Source organism: Hyaena hyaena, unplaced genomic scaffold, assembly GCF_003009895.1.
Source record: "Hyaena hyaena isolate Hyena2069 unplaced genomic scaffold, ASM300989v1 scaffold_94, whole genome shotgun sequence".
Taxonomy (NCBI): Eukaryota; Metazoa; Chordata; class Mammalia; order Carnivora; family Hyaenidae; genus Hyaena; species Hyaena hyaena.
Genome location: NW_024080726.1, coordinates 1742678 through 1762733, shown reverse-complemented (window position 1 = coordinate 1762733; position 20056 = coordinate 1742678). Strand labels below are relative to the sequence as shown.

Genomic DNA, 20056 nt, shown 5'->3' with positions numbered 1-20056 from the left:
TCAGCACAGAGCCCGACGCGGGGCCCGAACCCACGAACCGCGAGATCATGACCTAAGCGAAAGTCGGATGCTTAACCGACTAAGCCACCCAGGCGCCCCTCCCCTCCAGAATTTTTAAAAGTTCACTTCAGTTTGGGGCGCCTGGGTGGCTCAGTCGGTTGAGCATCTGACTTTGACTCAGGTCATGATCTCACGGTTCGTGGGTTCAAGCCCCGTGTTGGGCTCTATGCTGACAGCTAGCTCAGAGCCTGGAGCCTGTTTTGGATTCTGTGTCTCCCTCTCTCCCTGACCCTACCCTGCTCACGCTGTCTTTCTCTCTCAGAAATAAATAAAACATTAAAAAAATAATTAAATAAAAAATAAAAATATACTGACAACAATAACCACTTCACTTGTTTCCTCTTTGGTAAAATGGGCTGAATGAGCTAAATCAATTCTAAAATCCTTTCCATTTCTAGAATTCTAGCCATATAATTCAGAAGCTGTCTTTTTTTTTTTTTTTCAGCTAGATTAGGACATTTTTAGGTTTCCAGGTTTAAAAAAGTACTTAATGTCCTAATGCAGTAACATACAAGAAACCAGAGATTATATAAGTGGGATGACAAACTGTCAGGTTTCAAAAGTAGAGGACTGGGCGCCTGGCTGGCTCTAGTTGGTGGGGCGTGCAACTCTTCATCTCAGGGCTGGGAGTCTGAGCCTGGCCGTTGGGTGTAGAGATGACTTAAAAACAGTATCTTTTAGAAAAATAAAAAATAAACTAAAAGTAAAGGACTTATCATAAAAGAGGAAAAAGAATGTGATGACCTTTCAGGAGGAAGATGGATTTATGGAACGCAGTCCAAGCAAGAACTAGATCAAAAGTACTGCCAAACCAACTAACCAGCAGCCATTCCCACCCACACGAACAGGACAGGCACTTACGCATAACTTACTCCAGATGCTGAGAAATCTCCCAAGTGCCTTCCTGTATTGTGATAGTTATAAAAAGAATCTTCACAATGAAATCAGCCATTTAAAGGTCACAGAATGGCCATCTTAGGAGGAAAAACAGAGATGGTAATCTTTCCTTTTTTTAAGTACTGAACTTTAAAAAAAAAAAAAAAGCTGGATTTTCTTCTAGATCTCATTCTAGAAATACTAATAAAGTGAGTGTATACTTCTAAAGAAAAAGCCCCAAAAATCTGATTTTAACATCCTCCTCTACTTTTGCGTGCATTCTGGCCTTTTCCCTCATCAAAAACCTGTCCTCTGGTAAGAGGTAAACAGAAACCACAGTAACGAACCACAGGCACAGGAGACCCTGATTCCTCACGCGCAGGGCACTGAGCACCGACCTGGCTGTAAAGGCCCCTCACTGGGCGGTAGCGAAACGTGCCGTCCATCCAGCTGGGGCCAGCCTGCACTGGTGGCTTCTACACTCAAGAAAGCAAGTGACAATGAACTAGAGACAGAATTATAGGAATCAATTGAATTGACTCTAATTTCTCTCTCTCTTTTTAAATAAATCCTTTGCAAGCTGTGCTTTCTACTTCATCTGTTATTGAGAAGCAAATTACAGGCAACCTATCCCTCAACTGTATTTTGACATCAGCCACTGTCCAAAACCAGCAGTCACGAGAATGTGGTCTGAGGACTCCTGGGGGCCCCTAGGACCCTTTCAGAAGGTCCTTTGCAAAGCCCTCCCTTCTCCAGCTACATATTTGTGTGAGGCTAAACGTTGTTCATCTGTTTCAATCAAACAACAGATAGCAAGGGGTTGAATACAGAATCTGGCTGACTTCTCTTAGACCCACATTAAAGAGATTGGCAATAATGTAAAAACAACGTCAGTCTTCTTACTAAATTGTTTTTTGTTTTGGAAAATATAGTACAGTTATGTTTCTTTAAAAATATGTTACCCAACTATATTCAATTTCAATTTCAATATATGTGTACAATGTTATCATCTAACAGGTTTATTATTGCTAGTTTAAATAAATTAAATATTTTAATAGGTTCTCAGTTTAATCTCTAAGAGAAAATACGGATAGATAAAACCCACATAAACACAATCTCTTTAAGGTCTTCAATAATTTCTGAGGTTCCTGAGACCAAACAGTCTGGGGATCCTACAAGATTCAAGAGATCCTACTGAATCCCTCTAATGAATACACCCACGCCCAGGAGAAATGTTTAATGAATGACATCGAGAAAGTTACAAAACAACTTGTACAAAATGAACTCATTTTGTTTAAAACGCTGACTATGTAAACATTAAAACAGTTTTTTTTAATGTTTTATTTGTTTCTGAGAGAGAGACAGCGTGAGGGTCAGAGAGAGAGGAAGACACAGAATCCGAAACAGGCTCCAGGGTCTGAGCTGGCTGTCAGCACAGAACCTGATGCGGGGCTCGAACCCACAAACCGTGAGATCATGACCTGAGCTGAAGTCGGATGCTTAACTTACTGAGCCACCCAGGGGCCCTGACTACGTAAATTTTTACAAGGGAAAAAAATCTAGAGATATACACAAAAGGATTAGGACTAATGATCCCAAAGAGGCAGTATTTTTAGGTCATTTTAGTCTATTCTTTGCATTAAAGGGTTTTTTTCTTTTCCTACCACATGGAGGTAACAGCCTTTCCCAAACTGCCCTATGGCACAGCGGTGTCACAAAAGGAGCCCACGGATAGTTAGCTGGGTGAATGTGGATTCTTACCCCCCACCGCGCTCCCAGCAGTTCTCCAACACCAGCTGCTAAACATTCCGTCCTACAGCAAGGAAACCTGTCTGACGGCATTTCCCAACCCTTGGCAACTGACAGGCCCCTCTTCCCAGGTAACACCTAGCTACGTCACACCCTTAGCGAAACACTGCGTGAGGTCACCCCATACCACAGTGTGAAGAGGGCCTGCAGCCATCCTTTACCATTACGGCTCGAAGTCACCACGTCACCATTTAGAGTGGAAGACCTCTTGTACACAAAACATACAAATCCAATCAAGAATATTTGAGGGTTGGGGCGCCTGGGGGACTCAGTCGGTTAAGCGTCCGACTTTGGCTCAGGTCATGATCTCACAGTTTGTGAGTTCGAGCCCCGTGTTGGGCTCTGTGCTGACAGCTCAGAGCCTGGAGCCTGTTTCGGATTCTGTGTCTCCCTCTCTCTCTCTAACCCTCCCGTGTTCATGCTGTCTCTCTCTCAGAAATAAATAAAACATTAAAAAAAAAATATGTGAGGGTCAGGGTGCCTGGGTGGCTCAGCTGGTTAAGCACCGGACTCTTGATCTCGGCTCAGGTCATGATCTCACCGTCTTGGGAGCTGGAGCCCCGAGTCAGGCTCTGCGCTAGTTGCTTGGGATTCTCTCTCTCTCTCTCTCTCTCTCTCTCTCCCCCCTCCCCCCCTCATACTCTCTCTGTCTCTGTCAAAATAATAAACTCAGAAAAAAAAAGTATATTTGGGGGTTAGGTAAACCACCTATTTTACATTTGCTTTACCAAAATAACTCTACAAGGAGTGAGTAAATTTAATTTGTATACATTTGGAACTTGGACAATTCAAGGAATGGCCTTTTTTTTTTTTTTTTTAAGTTTACTTATTTTGAGAGAGAGATAAAGAGAGTAAGCATGACGAGGGGAGGGACAGAGGGAAGCCCACACAATCTCCGCCCTGTCCGCGCAGAGCCCGAAACAGGCTTGAAATCACAAACCATGAGATCATGACCTGAGACAAAATCAAGAGTTGGATGCTCAAGCGACTGAGCCACACAGGTGCCCCCCTAAATGGCAATTCTTCAAGTAAAATTTTCTTTGATGAAAACCACAAAGCATATTTGACCAGCAGTCATTCCTTTAAGCACATTAGTTAGTGTTCTCTGTACGGGGTGACCTGCACACACAGACAGCTCTGGGTGTGGTGGCCATACAGCTGCTGGCAGAAGGCTCACTGTGTGGCTCCTGCCTCCCCACCTTCCGTCCCATCAGCTACCCCTGCAGTGCTGACACCTGGCTACCAGGGGGCCTGCTGGCCCAGGTCTCCCCTCTTCTGCTTCCTTCCTTTTCAAGATCACAATGAAAGGCCCACATTCCCTCTTGCTGCTCTCACAGGTCGGGTCACTTCCAAATCAAGTCACCCTCTTCAGTCCAAGTGTGACTGATAGCGACTGATGCTCCCCACAAAACCGTTTAAAGTACTCTATTACTTCAAGACCTACTTCCCACAGTATTTTAACTAGCACTTCATCGGCAGTTTATAAAATTATTAACCCTGTAATGGTGTGTGTGCTGTGTTTCCCTATAAATTTGCCTGGTTTTCACTTGTGTGATGGGTTAAATAGGTTTCTGACGATCACTTTTAGAGCTTAAATGGTTTATAACAAAGTTTCTGGGGGAAATGCAATCTGAGTTCCAACTTCAATTCCTAGTAGATGAACTGCCTTTTCAGGTCGTCTGGGCATCAGAAATGGGTCCCAGGAAACAATATATCAAGTCAAAGCTAGGTTAATGCAGTTGACAAATGGTCACTAGAAGTCAGTATGGAGCTGAGGTGGTCAAGGAGCTTCAGCTCAGGGGGACTTCACTGTACCCAGGCGATCGAACACGAGAACAGAGAAACAAAATGTGCCTCAGCATTCAGGAGATGGAATCTCCACCTGACCAGATCTGAATACGGACGAACCTCTGTTAGCCATTGCTGAGGGTTTCTCAGTGGCTGGGGCTCCATCAATGCCCAGTGCACCAGCCTGTCTCAATTTGCCTATCTAATACTTGGATTTCCAAAAGATAGAAGGTACAGTCGGTCGGGACTCGGGTGCCTGGGTGGTTCAGTCGGTTAAGCACCTGACTTCGGCTCAGGTCATGATCTTACAGTTCGTGGGTTCGAGCCCTGCGTCGGGCTCTGTGCTGACAGCCCTGAGCCTGGAGCCTGCTACTGCTTCTGTCTCCCTCTCTCTCTGCTCCTTCCCCACTCGCTCTCTGTTTCTCTTTCTCAAGAAAATAAAAAAATAGAAATTTTTTTTTAAAAAAGTACAGTCAGGACTGCTCTGTTCCAGGCAAGGCTTTTGCCCCAAATCCCTATCTGCTCTCCTATATCAAGGAGCTGAATTACCAGATACAAAAAGAAACTTCAGAAACCCTTCTAGCCTTCATCCTTTACTCCTAAAACACCAAAGACTGGCTGAAGTGGCCCATATTTGCTTTCTCACTGGCCCTGGTTTCATTCTGTCAATCAGCACCGAAAACGAAATAAACAAATTAATAGGAAAAGAAAAAAAATGCAACATACACATACTTGCCTTATATGCATTACCTTTTTTTCTTAAATAGTTGATTGTCAAGTTGGTTTCCATATAACACCTATTGCTCATCACAACAAATTGCATTACTTTTTAAAAGTAAATGTATGCTAATAATCACTGGCATTTGTGACCTATCTAAAATATGTCATCAAACAAATATTAATGCTGCAGCTATTACTAACTAAAGTCACCATGAGGGGGAAAAGGGAAGACGAGGTTGTGAAATTACCCATTGGTACAAGTTCCTCCAGTGAGAAAAGGCTTAAAAATGACTGATTTCATATTTTTAAAAAAAAAGCATTTGAATCACTTTCTATTCTGGGTTTTGTATGTTTAGAAGATGCTTATTAGTTGCACCTCTTAATTCAACAAGAAAATGTTTCTTACACTTGGGCATGGACTTTTTAAAACTCCCATCAAACGAAAATGCTTCATTCAGGAACCTTGGGCAGATATTAAAGGAGATCTTACAAACAAGTCAGAACCAAGATCAAAAACGTTGCCAACTCGGGGCTTTATAGCACAGACTGGGGATTATCGAGGGACCCTGCCATTATCACAGCCCGAGTGCCTGAGGCGTTCCTGCGCCCAGAATGGCTGCTGTCCACCTTCTAGTCCCCGCCCTGTTCCTTTAATAACCGCAGCCGCAGCGTGTCGGCCTCGGAAGAATATTCAAGTTAAGCTAGTGCACTTTGCTACTTACTAGCTACTCTGATAAAGGTTAGGAAAGCAAGGCAAAAAAAAAAACCCAAAAAAACAAAAAAATTAGGGATTATGCAAGAATTTTCATAATTTCTGTTTTCCACATTACTGATTCCAAAAATAAAGGAAACTGGCATGAATTAGTCAAGGCATTTTAAAAGTAAATGTAAACTGGGATGCCTGGGTGGCTCAGTTGGTTGAAAGTCCGACTTCGGCTCAGGTTATGATCTCATGGTTTGTGGGTTTGAGCCCCACGTCGGGCTCTGTGCTGACAGCTTGGAGCCTGGAGCCTGGAGCCTGTTTCAGATTCTGTGTGTCCCTCTCTCTCTCTGACCCTCCCCTGTTCATGCTCTCTCTCTCTCTCTCTCTCAGAAATAAATATATTTAAAAAAAACCCTCAAAAATAAATAAATAAACAAAACATTTTTTTAAAAAAGTAAATGTAACCTGCGGACGCAAAGGCTTTAATCCCCCAAATCAAAATTGACCCTATTCCTCAATTAGCTTCTACCTCTGATCTGCTCGCACTATTGTGATTCAAGTACACTGTTCTCTGCTAGGTGCTGAGGAGAGAGGAGTGTTCCCCGCCCCCAAGGCTGCCGGAGAATACAAGTCCTGCCCCGAGGAGTTTGGGGGGGGCGCTGGGGAGGACGGGGGGGGGGGGGGGGGGGGGTGCTGCTGAGGAGGGCGTGGCATCAGCTGGTTCATCTGAGAATGTCTGTCCGGAGGACCAAGGGCTCTAGTGAAAACCTCAGGGCCAGGCCCTCATTCTGAATATTAATACCCTGCCCTGCAAGTCTATCAATACTCACGACAATCTGCTGGGTTTCCTGGGCCTCACGCTTGGTTTAATGCTCTTTGTCATCTTTATTATTAGTAGTAGGTTTTGAGCAAAGGGACCCACACTTTGATTCTGCACTTGGCCGCACATATTATGCAGCTGGTCCTCTCAATATTCATCACTAACTACATCTGAAATATGCAACATCAAATGTGACTGGATTCTGCACTTCAGAGGGAATAAATTATGTCCTTTAACAGTCACTTAATAGACAACTTCATACAAATCACTCTCAAGTTTTACATATCTTCAATTTAAGTTTATGACATTCAATTTTTTTCTTGGTGATCCTTAACATCAAACTACTGTAGAATAGAAGAAAAAAAATTTAAGGATTAGGAAGAGCTCAGAATAAATGTGTCTGTTACATTTTAAGGAGGTCTTAAACAAAGATGACACTCTTACTTACTAAGTTTTAAAATTCACTTTCAATCTAAAGACAGATTTCTAAGCGTCTTAACCAGGATTAAAAAGTGGGCAAATAACAAATAGTTACTTAAAGAACAAAACCAAAGGACCAGACAAAATAATTTACTTCAACAAAGCCTATTTTTTAGCCAATTAGAAGAAAAAAAGTGTAATGAATGAAGAGACATATTCTTTTTTTTTAAGTTTTTTAATTTATTTTGAGAGAGAGATAGAGAGCAAGCGAGCATGTGCGCACGCGCGAGTGGGGCAGGGGCAGAGAGGGGCGGAGGGAGAGAATCCCAAGCAGGCTCCATACTGTCAGCACAGAGCCTGATGCAGGGCTCAAACTTACAAACCGTGCGATCATGACCTGAGCCAAAACCAAGAGGTGGACGCCTAACGGACGGAGTCACCCAGGCGCCTAAGTAACATCACATTCTGAACTAGCGGTTTACGGATTCTAGCGTTTTGTCCAGTTCCTTTCAAAAAGTGAAAGTCTGCTCCTGGAACCTGGGGGCTCCCTCTGCTTGTCCCTCAAGTCGCGGGGTCTGTACTGTCCGAGCTCATTCCTCAGATCACAGCGGGAGAGCAGGGCCTGGGGTGGGATGCAGGCTGCAGATGGCTCGGCCTTTCTTAAACTGAGTGGCGGTACAAACAAAGCTGTGGGCTGGATGAGGCAGATCTGAAGGCCTGGTAAACTCCGGACCTGAGGAAAGCAGACTCAAATCTTTACACTTTAAGGAAAGCATTGCTTTCTGTGCTAGCAGGTGCCCACGCTGAGTGATCAAATGTCAGGGAAGTGTGGGAAACATCTGTTTTTACAGGGAAGGCTACTTAGGTGTGGAGGGCCAACCTTTCAACGCTGGAAATGATACGGGAGATGAGGGAGGAAGGAGCTAGTTGGATGAAATGCCAGTTTATCACTAAAGCAGAAAAAAATCAGCAACTTAAAATTCTTCTAAGAAAACTTAGACAACTGTGAAATATGCATTGGATTAGGAAAAAAGCTCCCAGGAATGATTACAGAGGTCAAGAGTGAGTGGGAAATGGTGCAGCCACTTTAGGAAACGGTTCGGCAGTCCCCCTGAAATGTAAAAGAGGGGCACCACGCAACCCGGCAATTCCACCCTTCAGTGCAAACCCAAGAGTTCTGAAATCACACGTCCACACAAAGCCAGCGCACAAACGTTCACAGCAGCATTACTCACTGCAGCCACAAAGTGGAAAACCACCCAAATGTCCAGCAACTGACGAACAGATCAACAAAATGCGGTATATCCAGACAAAGAAATAGTACCTTAGTCTATTTCAGCTGCCAAAACAAATTACCACAGACTGGGTGGCTCAGAAACAACAGAAATGTCCCCCTCCCAGACCTGGAGGCTGGGAAGTCCGAGATCAAGGTGCCAGCGTGCTCCAGTTGTGGTGACACCCCTCTTCCGGTTTGCGGAGGCCATCTTCTCGCGGCGTCTTCCCTTGGTGGCAGCGGCAAGCGGAGCTCTCCGGCTTCTCAGAGGGAACTCATCCCAGTCACCAGGGCTCTATCCTCTCGAGAGGCCCATCTCCAGATACCATACCACTGGGGGCTAGGTGTCAACGTATGAATCTTGGAGGGACACAAACCCAGGGCCAACGTTATGCAGCCATAAAAAGGCATGAAGTTCCGACACACGCTACGACTCGCGTGAACCCTGGAAATATCAAGTGAAAGAAGCTATTGACAAATAGGCCACGTGGTGTATGATTCCATTGTATGAAACGTCCAGAATCCAGAGACAGAAATAGACTGGTGGTTACCAGGAGCTGGAGGGAAGGGGAATTCAGAGTGACAGCCAGGGGCTATGGGGTTCCTCCTTGGGGTGATAAAAATGTTCTGAAAATAGGGTGCCTGGCTCAGTCTGGGAGCATGCAACTTCTCTGATCTCAGGGTCATGAGTTCGAGCTCCACACTGCGTACAGAGATGACTTTAAAAAAAAAATCTGAAATTAGTGATGATGGTTACAGAGTCTTGTGAATATACTAGAATCACTGAAATGTGGGCTTTAAAAGGGTGAACCTTGGGGCGTCTGGGTGGCTTAGTCAGCTAAGCGTCAGACTCTTGATTTCAGCTCAGGTCATGATCTCACGGTTGGGGACTTCGAGCCCCATGCTGGCCGTGTGCTGACAGCACAGAGCCTACTTGGGAGTCTCTCTCTCCCTCTGTTCCTCCCCAACTTGCACTCTCTCTCTCAAAATAAATAAATAAACTTTAAAAAAAAAAAAGGGTGAATGTTATGAAATGTGAATTACTTTTCAATAAAGCTGTTTATAAATTTAAAAAAGAAGGATGCCTGGCTGGCTCAGTCGGTAGAGCACCCAACTCTTGATCTCAGCATTGTGAGTTTGAGCCCCATGCTGAGCGTAGAGATTACTTAAAATTTTAAGGGGCACTTGGGTGGCTCAGTTGGTTAAACATCTGACTTCGGCTCAGGTCATGAGCTCTCGGTTCCTGAGTGGGTCCTGAGTTCCAGCCGCGCACTGGGTTCCTGGGTTCTCAACTGTCGGCTGTCAGGGAGGAGCCTGCTTCGGATCCTCTGTCCCCTTTCTCTCTGCCCCTTCCCTGCTTGCTCGCGGACGTGCACATGCACACATGCTCTCTCTCAAAAATAAATGTCTTAAAAAAAAAAAAAACAGATTATTTTTAAAAAATTTTTTAAAGGGGCTTAAGGAAAATAAAGTCTACCTCTGTCCTAAACAGTGATTTTAAGAAAGTACAGGTCAGAGTAGACTTGGAAAGTAGCAGACTCTTGTCACAAGAGAATCAGACTAGTCCAAAACAGAGGACGGAAAGAGAATATTCATGTCTGACCTCAGGTCAGAGGCAAAACATGATTCTTCCTTTACAACCTACTTACTGAGGTTCTGGAACAGAAGATGTGGTTTATAGGTCTTTAAGATGTTCTAAATTCAGTTATTGCAAAGTAAATGATTGTTCCCCTAAAACTTAAAATTTTTTTTAATGTTTTATTTATTTCTGAGAGAAAGAGAGAGAGAGAGAGAGACAGACAGACAGACAGACAGCGTGAGCAGGGAAGGGTTAGATAGAAAGACACAGAATCTGAAACAGACTCCGGGCTCTGAGCTGTCTGTCAGCAGAGCCCGACGCGTGGCTCGAACCCACGAACTGTGACATCATGATCTGAGCCGAAGTTGGACGCTTAACCGACTGAGCCACCCAGGCACCCCTCACCTAAAACTTTAAAAATGAAAAAGCCTCAGCCACACATCTTGTGAAAAACTTGAACAATATCATCCTAGAGCTAAATGAGAAAATGAACAAAAATATGCCTAAAACACAGAAGAGAAAGGACCTATCAAATCAAGGAGAAACAGGGACACCCTGGATGGCTCAGTTGGTTGAGTGTCCAACCTCAGCTCATCAGGTCATGATCCCGTGGTTCGGGAGTTCAAGCCCCACGTCAGGCTCTGTACTGACAGCTCAGAGCCTGGAGCCTGCTTTGGATTCTGTTGTCTCCCTCTCCCTCTGCTTCTCCCCTACTTGTGCTCTGCCTCGCTCTCTCAAAAACAAACATTAAAAAAAAATTTTTAATAAAAAAAAATCAGGGACAAACAAATGCCGTATCCCAACTACCTAGGTGATGGTGGCTCTATGAAAAAACAGGCGAGGTCCATTAGCCTGCCAGCAAGCAGGGGAACGTCACAGTTCAAGGGTTCTCATCTCCGGCCTTTACGTCTCTGCCGTTATCAAAATGTCACTTTTGTTTTGTTTTTCTTTGTCAGTGAAGTACCCAACGCTGAGTGAATCATTTCCACCAATCTTGAATCTGTATTTCTGACGTTCTACCAAAATATGTATTTTGTAACAAATAACCTTACATTCCATTTATAAAAGACATAACGTATCTTCAAACATCTCTGATCTAACCAAATCAAGACCACAGAAAAAGCAAGGTGTATTTTTTTTAAAGCATAATCTCAAATCTCAATTAACCAGAATATGTGAGAAATAGACTCTCGGTGACTTTCAGGATATTCAGACCTCCTATTTCTTTTCAACTTATGCACAAAAACTTTACCCCCAGAAATGGTATTTTCCTGCCTCAGAAAGCAATAATAAAAATAATTCAATTTTTTTAAAGATCTCTTAAAACTTTAACATCCTCACTTTAAACATTAAGAGGTGGTCTAAAAGCACTCTGCAGTCAGAAGATGAACTCTAGTTAACTGAAGGCTCCAGTTAACGGAGTGAAAGCTCTGACATCAGAATACATCCAGAATTATTAATTTTATCATTTCTTTAATAGTTATAGGTCTCCTGTGTAAAATAAATGACCTTTACTTTCACAAACACAAACATGAGATTAAACATAATATTGAAGTCTATACTCAAATGACTTTTCCTCAAAGTTGGTTCTGGGGGGGAAAAAGGTAACAAAATAAGAAACCACTTTCCAAAAAAGCAGAGAATCACAGTATTTTTAAAAGTTAGGCTCTAAGTGGTAGCCACAAAGCTACAGCCTTCAAGAGCTGCTCCCAATTTTTATGATCTAATATCCCCCAACAGTGCAATCAACAGAACAGATCATTGCAGAATTATCTACTAATCAATTTCTACACCCACGTTGCAGAATTTAAGTTTGTTTTATACTCTGTAATGCCGCTTTCAGTGTGGAACATTTATCTGTCATATGAAAAAAAAAAAAGGACATGAAATTCCATGCTGTCAAAACTGACAGGTGTCCATCCAATCACTCACTCAACAAATACTGAGTACCTGCGGGTACTGTGTGCGGGTGACAGGGTTCACACCCGCACAAAACACACCAAGCACCCGTCTGTCTTGGAAGGGCCTATGTCCTAGAGAGGCGAGCCAGACAATAAACAAAATAAGGGCGGTACAATGGGAGTAAGTGCTGTGGAAAGAGAAAAAAATGAGGCAGGGGAGGGAGGATTCAGGGGTTCAGAGAGAAATGTAATTTCACACAGGATGGTGGGGAGAGGACTCACTGAGAAGTGTGTATACAAACAAACCAGAAAATAACAATGAATATTATTTCTCTGGCTTTGAAATGCAGTCCATGATAGCACTTTTTAAAAATACTCCTGGGGCGCCTGGGTGGCTCAGTCAGTTAAGCATCTGACTTCAGCCCAGGTCATGATCTCATGGTTTGTGGGTTCGAGCCCATCATCTGGCTCTGTGCTTGCTGGTAGCTTGGAGGCTGCTTCGGATTCTGTGTCTCCCCCTCTCTTTCTCTGTCTCTCTCTCTCTCAAAAATAAATAAACATTTAAAAATATATATATACCCCTGAGCTTTCTAGAGTCTCTATTTCAACTTACTATTTCCCAATCATTGACTGACTGACTGGAGAGAAAGTAAGCAGCCTAGGGCATGCCAAGGATATGCCTAATATTTTAATTTACTCGATATTTTTTTAATAACTACAGCTACAAATCAAAGTCAAATCTGGACTTATTAAACAACTAATGAATAGTCAAAATGCAATTTATATTACAAAACCTAACATTTTCTCCATCAGTTGATACTGCTTTTATCCCATTAACAATTATTAGAGGTAGAGTATGACCAACCAGTAGCTCATGTCAGGCTGTCTTACAGCAATAAAAGAGTCAGCTATTAGGGACACCTGGGTGGCTCAGTTGGTCGAGCATCCGACTTCAGCTCAGGTCATGATCTCAAGGTTTTGGGGTTTGAGCCCCGCATCGGGCTCTCCGCTGTCGGCATGGGAGAGACCAGCTTGGGATCTTCTGTCCCCCTCTCTCTGCCCCTCCACACGCGCTCTCTCTCTCTCACAAATAAACATTTTTTTAAAAACCTACAGAAATTTTTTAAAGACTCAGATAATAGTTAAAATGATCACCTTTGAAATGAACCCACAGAAAGTGTCTCCACAACCATTTGTAACCCCTCAAAATGAAACCGTTTTATTAGCATTTCTTGTAGTATTCACAAGACATTTTCTACCTAGCAAGCGGGGGGGGGGGGGGGGGGGGAAAAAAAAAACTGATGTTCAAAATGTGTTTTTATTTTGAAGACTATTCTTAAGTACTATAAATGCACCAGAAAAGCTTAGGAAGTTAGCAATTTACAAAGCCCTCAACACATCTTTCACATAAGATTTCCATCATCATGAAGATATATGATAACTGAAAATATATTTGTTAAGTATCCACGTAATTTAATAATGAACAGCAAATGGAGATGAATGGACAAACAGGAAAATAGGGATTTTAACAAGAAATGTTATCACCGACTAAACTAAATATATTTCAACGGTTCCCAAAATACCCAATCCAAGCACATATTTTTGAAATGTGTGGGTTTTCCCCAAGAGAAGCAGAACTCTGACATTTTCTCTTGGATATATGAGACTTTCAGACCTCCATTCCACATCTGGAAAGAACACTTCACACTCAGCTTGATACAACTTTTAAAAAGCAAACTGAGGGCCATTAGATACTTAGTGATGAAAACCTGACTATGCCGGTCAACAGAATGTCAGAAATGAACGGAAAGAAGCAGTCAAAGTTCATTATCCTCCTCGATGTGAAGAAAGGAACATGGGACAAAAGACACATTTGCCTCTTCTGCCCTTTAATTTGTCAACACCATACTTCTCTCCATATGCCATGCCAAGGAACAGAAAATGAGGATATTTTTTAAAGGCTGCTAGTATGAAATAGGACCATTTCATCTAGACCAGGCCTCTCCACTCCCTAAAAGATGTTTTTATTAAAAACAAAAACCAAAAGAATAGATCCAAGTACCCTATAGACGACACCTGGATTACTCTGCCCCCCAGGCCAAGGGAAATGTTGACGATTCCACGATCCCTTCGGAAGCCTGTATCTGCAATGCGTAAGCTTTTCGCTGGCAAGATCGGTCAATATCAGAAAGCGCGTACTGTTTAAAAGGTTAAGTGCATGAAGGTGAAAACAACGACGACCCATCCACTAGGAAATATATATATATTTTTTTTTTCCAAGTTAACCATAACATAATTTCGGCCCTGAGGAACCAGAGAGAGGTTTCCGCCGAGGACCTGCGAAGCCCCCTCACGATCTAAATGACCGTCAGGAAAAGAGCCCGCACCAAGGTGCCGGGAGCGGAGGAGACGCGGCTTTCCAAACGCGGCTGGTGAGCCGGGGACCGTAAACCTCGATCACAATTTCACCCTTGGATACAACGCGGGAGGGGAGCGAAGCGACAAGTTTCAGCCTCGGTCCGTCTGCAGACGGACCCGATTTAAAGGACCCCGGGGAGGAGGCGGAAAGGGGCGAGGATGCGGCGTCCGCGGCGCAGCGGCAGAGCCGGGATCCCGGACGGGGATGCGGAGGAGTGGGCTTATGTAAGCGCACGCCCAGCCCCGCGCGGGCCCCCCAGCCCCGCGAGCCCCCGACACCCGGACGCGGACCCTCCCCGCGGTGCACCCCCGCCCGCGGGCGCTGCGGAGGCAGGGGCGCCCGACCCCCGGGCCCGCCTGCACGGCCCCCCGCCGCCACCACCCCCACCCCCCGCCAGCCGCCGCCGCCGCCGCCGCCCGGGGCCCGAGCCCGGCTTCCCCGGCGCCCGCCGCTTACCTCGCGTGGCCCAGACCCCGCCGCCGCTCAGCAGCCCGGCCAGCAGCAGCCAGGCGGCCGCGGCCGGCGCGAGCGCAGGGCGGCGCAGCATCGCTCGGGCTCGCGGCGCCGCGGCCGGCCCGAGGCGGGAGCGGCAGGCAGGCGCGCGGGGCGCCGAGCGGGGCTCTGGCGGCCCGGGGCCGGCTGCTTCGCGCCGCGGAGAGCTCCGGGAGCCGCCGAGCCGCCGGCGCGACGCTGGGCCGCGCGCTCGGGCCGCGGGCGCCCTCCCCTCCGCCGAGGCAGCGCTTGGCTGGAGGCGGCGGCAGCAACTAAGATGGCGGCGGCGCGCTCTCACGGGTCCGGCGAGGGTACCGGCGGGGGCGGGGTGGCGGCGGGAGGGGCGCGCGCGCGCGCGCGGGAGGGGCGGGGTGGCGGCGCGAGGGGCGCGCGCGTGCGGGGGAGAGGCGGGGACGGGGCGCGCGCCTCGAATCGCCGGCGGAGCCCGGAACGCGCGTCCGCGGGGCCGCGCCCGGCGGGGATGGGGGTGGGGGTGGGGGTGGGGGTGGGGGTGGGGGTGGGGGGGTGGAAGGTGGCTCCCGGGCGGCTCTGGAGAGTCTGGGGGGCTGCGCCCCCTGCCCCCGCTGTGGCCGAGGGCGTCAACCCCTCATGCCCCCACGCGCGCCCCCCCACGCGCGGCTCCGGAGCCGAGCGAGCGGGACCCTGCGGCCCGCGCCGGCCTTTGAGCCCTCCGCACCCCCAGCCCCAGGGAGCGCAGACCCCGCCGGAGGGTGCGGCCCCTGAGCGCCAGCGCATTGGGCCGCTTGGGGCCAGGCGCGTCGCCTCCCCGAGTCCCGGTGTCCTCCTCTTCTGTCCCCGTGGAGGTGGGGAGAGGGAGCCTGCGGGGTCGGGAAAGGTTTTCAAGGAGATCGAGGTCAGCGAACCGCACTTTGTAAACAGCCCAAGACCGCGCGGCACGTGCTGCGAAGGTTCAGCCCCAGGACCGGGCGTTGGCGGCCCCCGGGAGTCCGCCCCGAATTTGTAACTCAGGGTTCCTTTATTTGCCGAAGAAATCTGTGATGCCGGATGATCTTGGTGCGGTGCCAGCGGTCCCTTAGAAATGCGGAGATCCAAAAGCACGAAGAAGGGTTCCTCCCAGGGGCTTGCAGCACCCCCTTTCCCTCTGACCTGGTGACCCCGCCTTCCCGCGGACCACCCCACGCCGGAGGAAAAGCCTGGAACGGTCATGAATGGGCCCCTGGGCCAGGCACTGTGCCCGTTATTGGCTCCCTTCGGCAGGTGAGGACTCAGACTGAAAGGCAAAGTGATGTCCCCGAAGGCAGGACAACTCCAGTGAAAGAACAGCCAGCCCTCAAGGACAGGGCGGTGACTTCAGGGAGACTGGGGACAGCAGAAGTTAAGTAACAGTAAAATGGGAATTCGTCAGGACTGTGCAGGAGAGCTCTAGAAGGCGATTCCAACACCGTGGTTGTCGCTGCCTTGGTAGCTGGAGCGCCTGGGCGGCTGGTGGGCTTTGTGGAGGCCAGCGCGGGGTGGGGGGCCAGGACGCGGGCCCCCTCGGAGGCCGGGAGAAGCAGGAGAGTGGAGGACTTATTTAGGAGCACAGTGGGTGAAGTAGATTCAGGCCAAACCGCGAGGCGCCCGAAGTGTCCCGCCGATCCTACAGGCCACGGGAAGACCCCGCGCAGCCGTGAGCGGTGGCGTGGTGTGACCGGAGGAGGGTTGGAAAGCAATCTGCAATGGAATACACTCTTCCCTGTCCTTCGTCCGTCAAGAGCATCCTGCACCGAGGCCTCCAAATTCCATCTCTCCTTCCCCTGCCCCCCCCTTCCCTGGGTCCAGGAGGACTAGACTCCCCTTGGGTGGACCCCTTCCGCCGGGCGTGCCTGGCCCCTACGTCTCCAGGCCTCAACTCTTCACTCCTCCCAGCCAGCACTGCAGTGTCATCCTCTGCAGGCATCGCTTCCAAGGATCTGGTTCCTGCTGGCTCCTTGTTACCACCTTATCTGGTCCAGATGGCTCTTGCCAGGCTTCCCACGCCTCCACCTCAGGCCCCACCTAGCTGACCTCAGGGCCATGCTGTCTCAACGCTGTCTGTGCTCAAGTTCATTCCTGCCCAGGACCTGCTTTATGTAGCATGCCCACCGCCCAGCCCCCAACCTCTGCCCTAAGTCCCACCTGGGCTGTCTCCTGCAGGAAGTCCTCCTGACCATCAGGCCATTCCCTCCCCCTTCCGCACCTGCTCTGACCCAGGCAGTCTGGAATCCATAATCTGCGACTTCACGCCGTTGACCCATGTGTATCCTTTTCTTCCCCCCGCTGGGTTCTAGTGGAAAGGACCCAGATGGTACCGTCAGATAGCACTGGACAGACACTCCGGCTGCCTCTACTACGAATGATCTTGACAAGATACAGAATTTTGAGTCTCTTTCCTCGCCTGTGAAATGGGATAGCAATACCCATTTCCCGGAGTGGTCAGAATCAAACAAGATGATGCAACTAAGGTGCATCACAGAGCCTTGCACACAAGAGGTCTAAACACACAGGAACTTCTCTTTTTCCCTCAGGCAACTTCTGAGCTGCATGTATACAGCTGAACATACAGGAGGCACTCAATAAATACTCAGTGATGCACTAAGTGAATTGCTGCATTCATTTTTGTATTGTGGAGTTCACACCTCAGAGGATACAAAACATACCCCGTAGGTTTACAAAACATGAAATCAGAAAGGTATAAATCTCAGAACTATGCCTTGAGTCAATAGACTGATGCCAAGAGGGAAAATGTAATGTATTCAGTTCTAGTGGAAACACAAACAAAAGCTCTTTGGTGTCCGGAATCCTGATCCCTTTATCTTCTTACCCTCACTGTCCCTTAAAGAAACAAAGAGGTAGATCAAAAGGGTCCAGCGGCAGGTGGGCAGACAGACGGCCGGTGAGCTCAGTGCAACCGGCACATGCTGAGATTTTGCCCCCAGGAGAGTTCGTCCAGCGGCAAAGCTCGGTGTGAGCATCTTGGAAGCCAGAGAAATCGGTGAACTCAGTTTCCGGTCTGCCTGACAATAGCCTCGGCCATATTGGTGCTTTTCAAAGGTCTCCGTGTGATAGATTAGTTAATCCTCAAAATGACCCTGAGATGGCGATCGATCAGGACTTAACACTTAGCAGAGAGGGGCCTCTCCTGAGCTGAGCCGCTGAGAAAGCTACCTCACCAGGGGTCCTGGAGCCGTGGGAAATGAGGCACCCCCCACCAGGCTTGTCCTTAGTGGGGGTCAGACATGGCAGGATAAGGAGGTGGCTTTGATAACCAGGTGAAGAAGATTAGAGTTTTGAGCATATAGTCAACCTGTCTGTGCATTAGGTACAAATGGTGACATCTCATTTATGCCTCCAGCAACCTTTCCAGAAGGTACTTTTATTGTTCTAGATGAGAAAAAAAATGTAACGTTTGATGAAGAGCCTATTGCTAGAAAGAAGGACACCTGGGTTTCAATTTTATGTCTGTCTGAGCCCAAAACGAAGCCTCAGCCCATATGCGAAATGATACCTCATCTCTACAAAAAAAAAAAAAAAAAAAAAAGCCCTGTATGGGATCCTGCAGATTGGAGTCGAGCTGTGCCACCACAGAAGTGGGACTAGGCCACCTTGCAGTTTTTCCCAGGCCATAGGAGACACCCTGCCTAGACTGTGTTCCTCACTGAGAGAATCATTCCCGGGGCCAGAGTTGCCAAGAGGAGGAAACAATGTCACATGTAGGAAAGCTCTTTGCCAGGAAGCTGAACCCCCCTCAGGTGGCGTGTTAAGATTGGTAGCACAGTGTGCACGAGGCCAGCGCTGGTGAGGCTGAGCTGGAGGCGGGTAAGGAGCAGTGTGGCCACTCTGTGAATGATATGCTTGGGGGCTAACCCACTTGAGGGCTGCAGAAGAGAGATGTGGGAATTTTGAGAGCCACCAATTACAGAGGCCCCCAAATACTAAAGCCACAGCCCCCATCACCACCCCCCTGGGACCCTGGAAGGTTCCAGATCTGTTTTTTGCTGGCCTGGCCAGGTGTCTCCATTGCTTTGAGAAGGGCTAGTTAATGAGGAGCAAGAGCAGCAGAGAGTCCAGTTGGACACCTGGACACAAACCCATCTCCATCCGTTTCCTTTCCTTCTGCAGAATTTCAATTAATCTGTTTGATGGCTATATGAAATAGTTACATGGTTCCAAAGTCACATCCGGAAAACACAATGCTCAGAAAAATCTAGATCCATTCCTGTCTCCTCCTCCCTGTCCCTTCCAGCCCATAAAATTACCATTTTGTCTATTTTTGGCTTATCCTTCCACTGTGGGTTTTTAAAATACAAGCAAGTATTTGAATATATTTCGCTCTCCTTTCTTAGATCAAAAGAAGTGTATCACATCCGCATCTGGCTTTTTTTCAGTTAATAAAATACCCTGGAGATGTCTCCATCTCAGACCCCTTTCATAGCTGCATTGTACTCTTGTATGGTGTGATATTCTGGTATAATAAGAAATAGATAGGGGTGCCTGGGTGCCTCAGTTGGTTAAGCGTCTGACTTCAGCTCAGGTCATGATCTCATAGCTGGTGAGTTCCAGCCCCATGTTGGGCTCTGTGCTGACAGCTGAGAACCTGGAGCCCGCTTTGGATTCTGTGTATCCATCTCTCTCTCTGCCCCTCCCCCACTTGTGCTCTGACTCTCTCTCTTCCTCTCTCAAAAATAAATAAACATTAAAAAAAAGAAATAGATGATTGGTCACCATCTTCAATTCTTAGCACAGAGATGCTAAATCCCTTAGAATTTCCTGGGTGAGAGGAGCATCTTTTGCTGTCATGAGGCAATTCAAGGTGGGCTCCTAGATTGCTTCTGAATAGAGGCTGGTCACCAGAATAACCAAGCCAAGATTAGACGCTTGGAACTTTCAGCTCCTCCCCCACCAATCTGGGGGAAGGGAGGAGGGCTGGAGATCAAGTTAATGATCAATCGTGCCGATGTGATAAAGCCTCCACAAAAATCCCTGGACTACAGGATGCAGAGAGCTTCTGGGTTGGCGAACACATCCACACCCCCTTAACTCTGAGAGGACAGTAGCTTCTGTTCTGGGGACCCTTCCATACCTTGCCCTATGTACTCCTCATCTGGCTGTTCACTGGTATCCTTTATAATAGCCTTTATAATAAACCAGTAAATGTAAATAAAGCATCTCCCTGAGCCCTCATGCCACAATATT

At 47.4% G+C, this 20056-nt stretch overlaps 1 protein-coding gene and 1 long non-coding RNA gene across 2 annotated transcripts in view; one reads left to right on the top strand and one right to left on the bottom strand.

Moving 5' to 3' along the window:
- CLSTN1 (calsyntenin 1) overlaps positions 1 to 15331 on the bottom strand; it is a 78322-nt gene extending 62991 nt beyond the window's left edge. The window contains 1 exon segment of the mRNA XM_039234948.1: positions 14825 to 15331. Coding sequence (XP_039090879.1) covers positions 14825 to 14915 — 91 coding nt within the window. The 5' untranslated portion in view covers positions 14916 to 15331.
- Positions 12543 to 17455, top strand: LOC120233610. Its single transcript, XR_005528869.1, has 2 exons — positions 12543 to 14592; positions 16100 to 17455. It is a non-coding gene; the product is annotated as an uncharacterized LOC120233610 (long non-coding RNA).
- The last annotated feature ends 2601 nt before the right edge of the window (positions 17456 to 20056 follow it).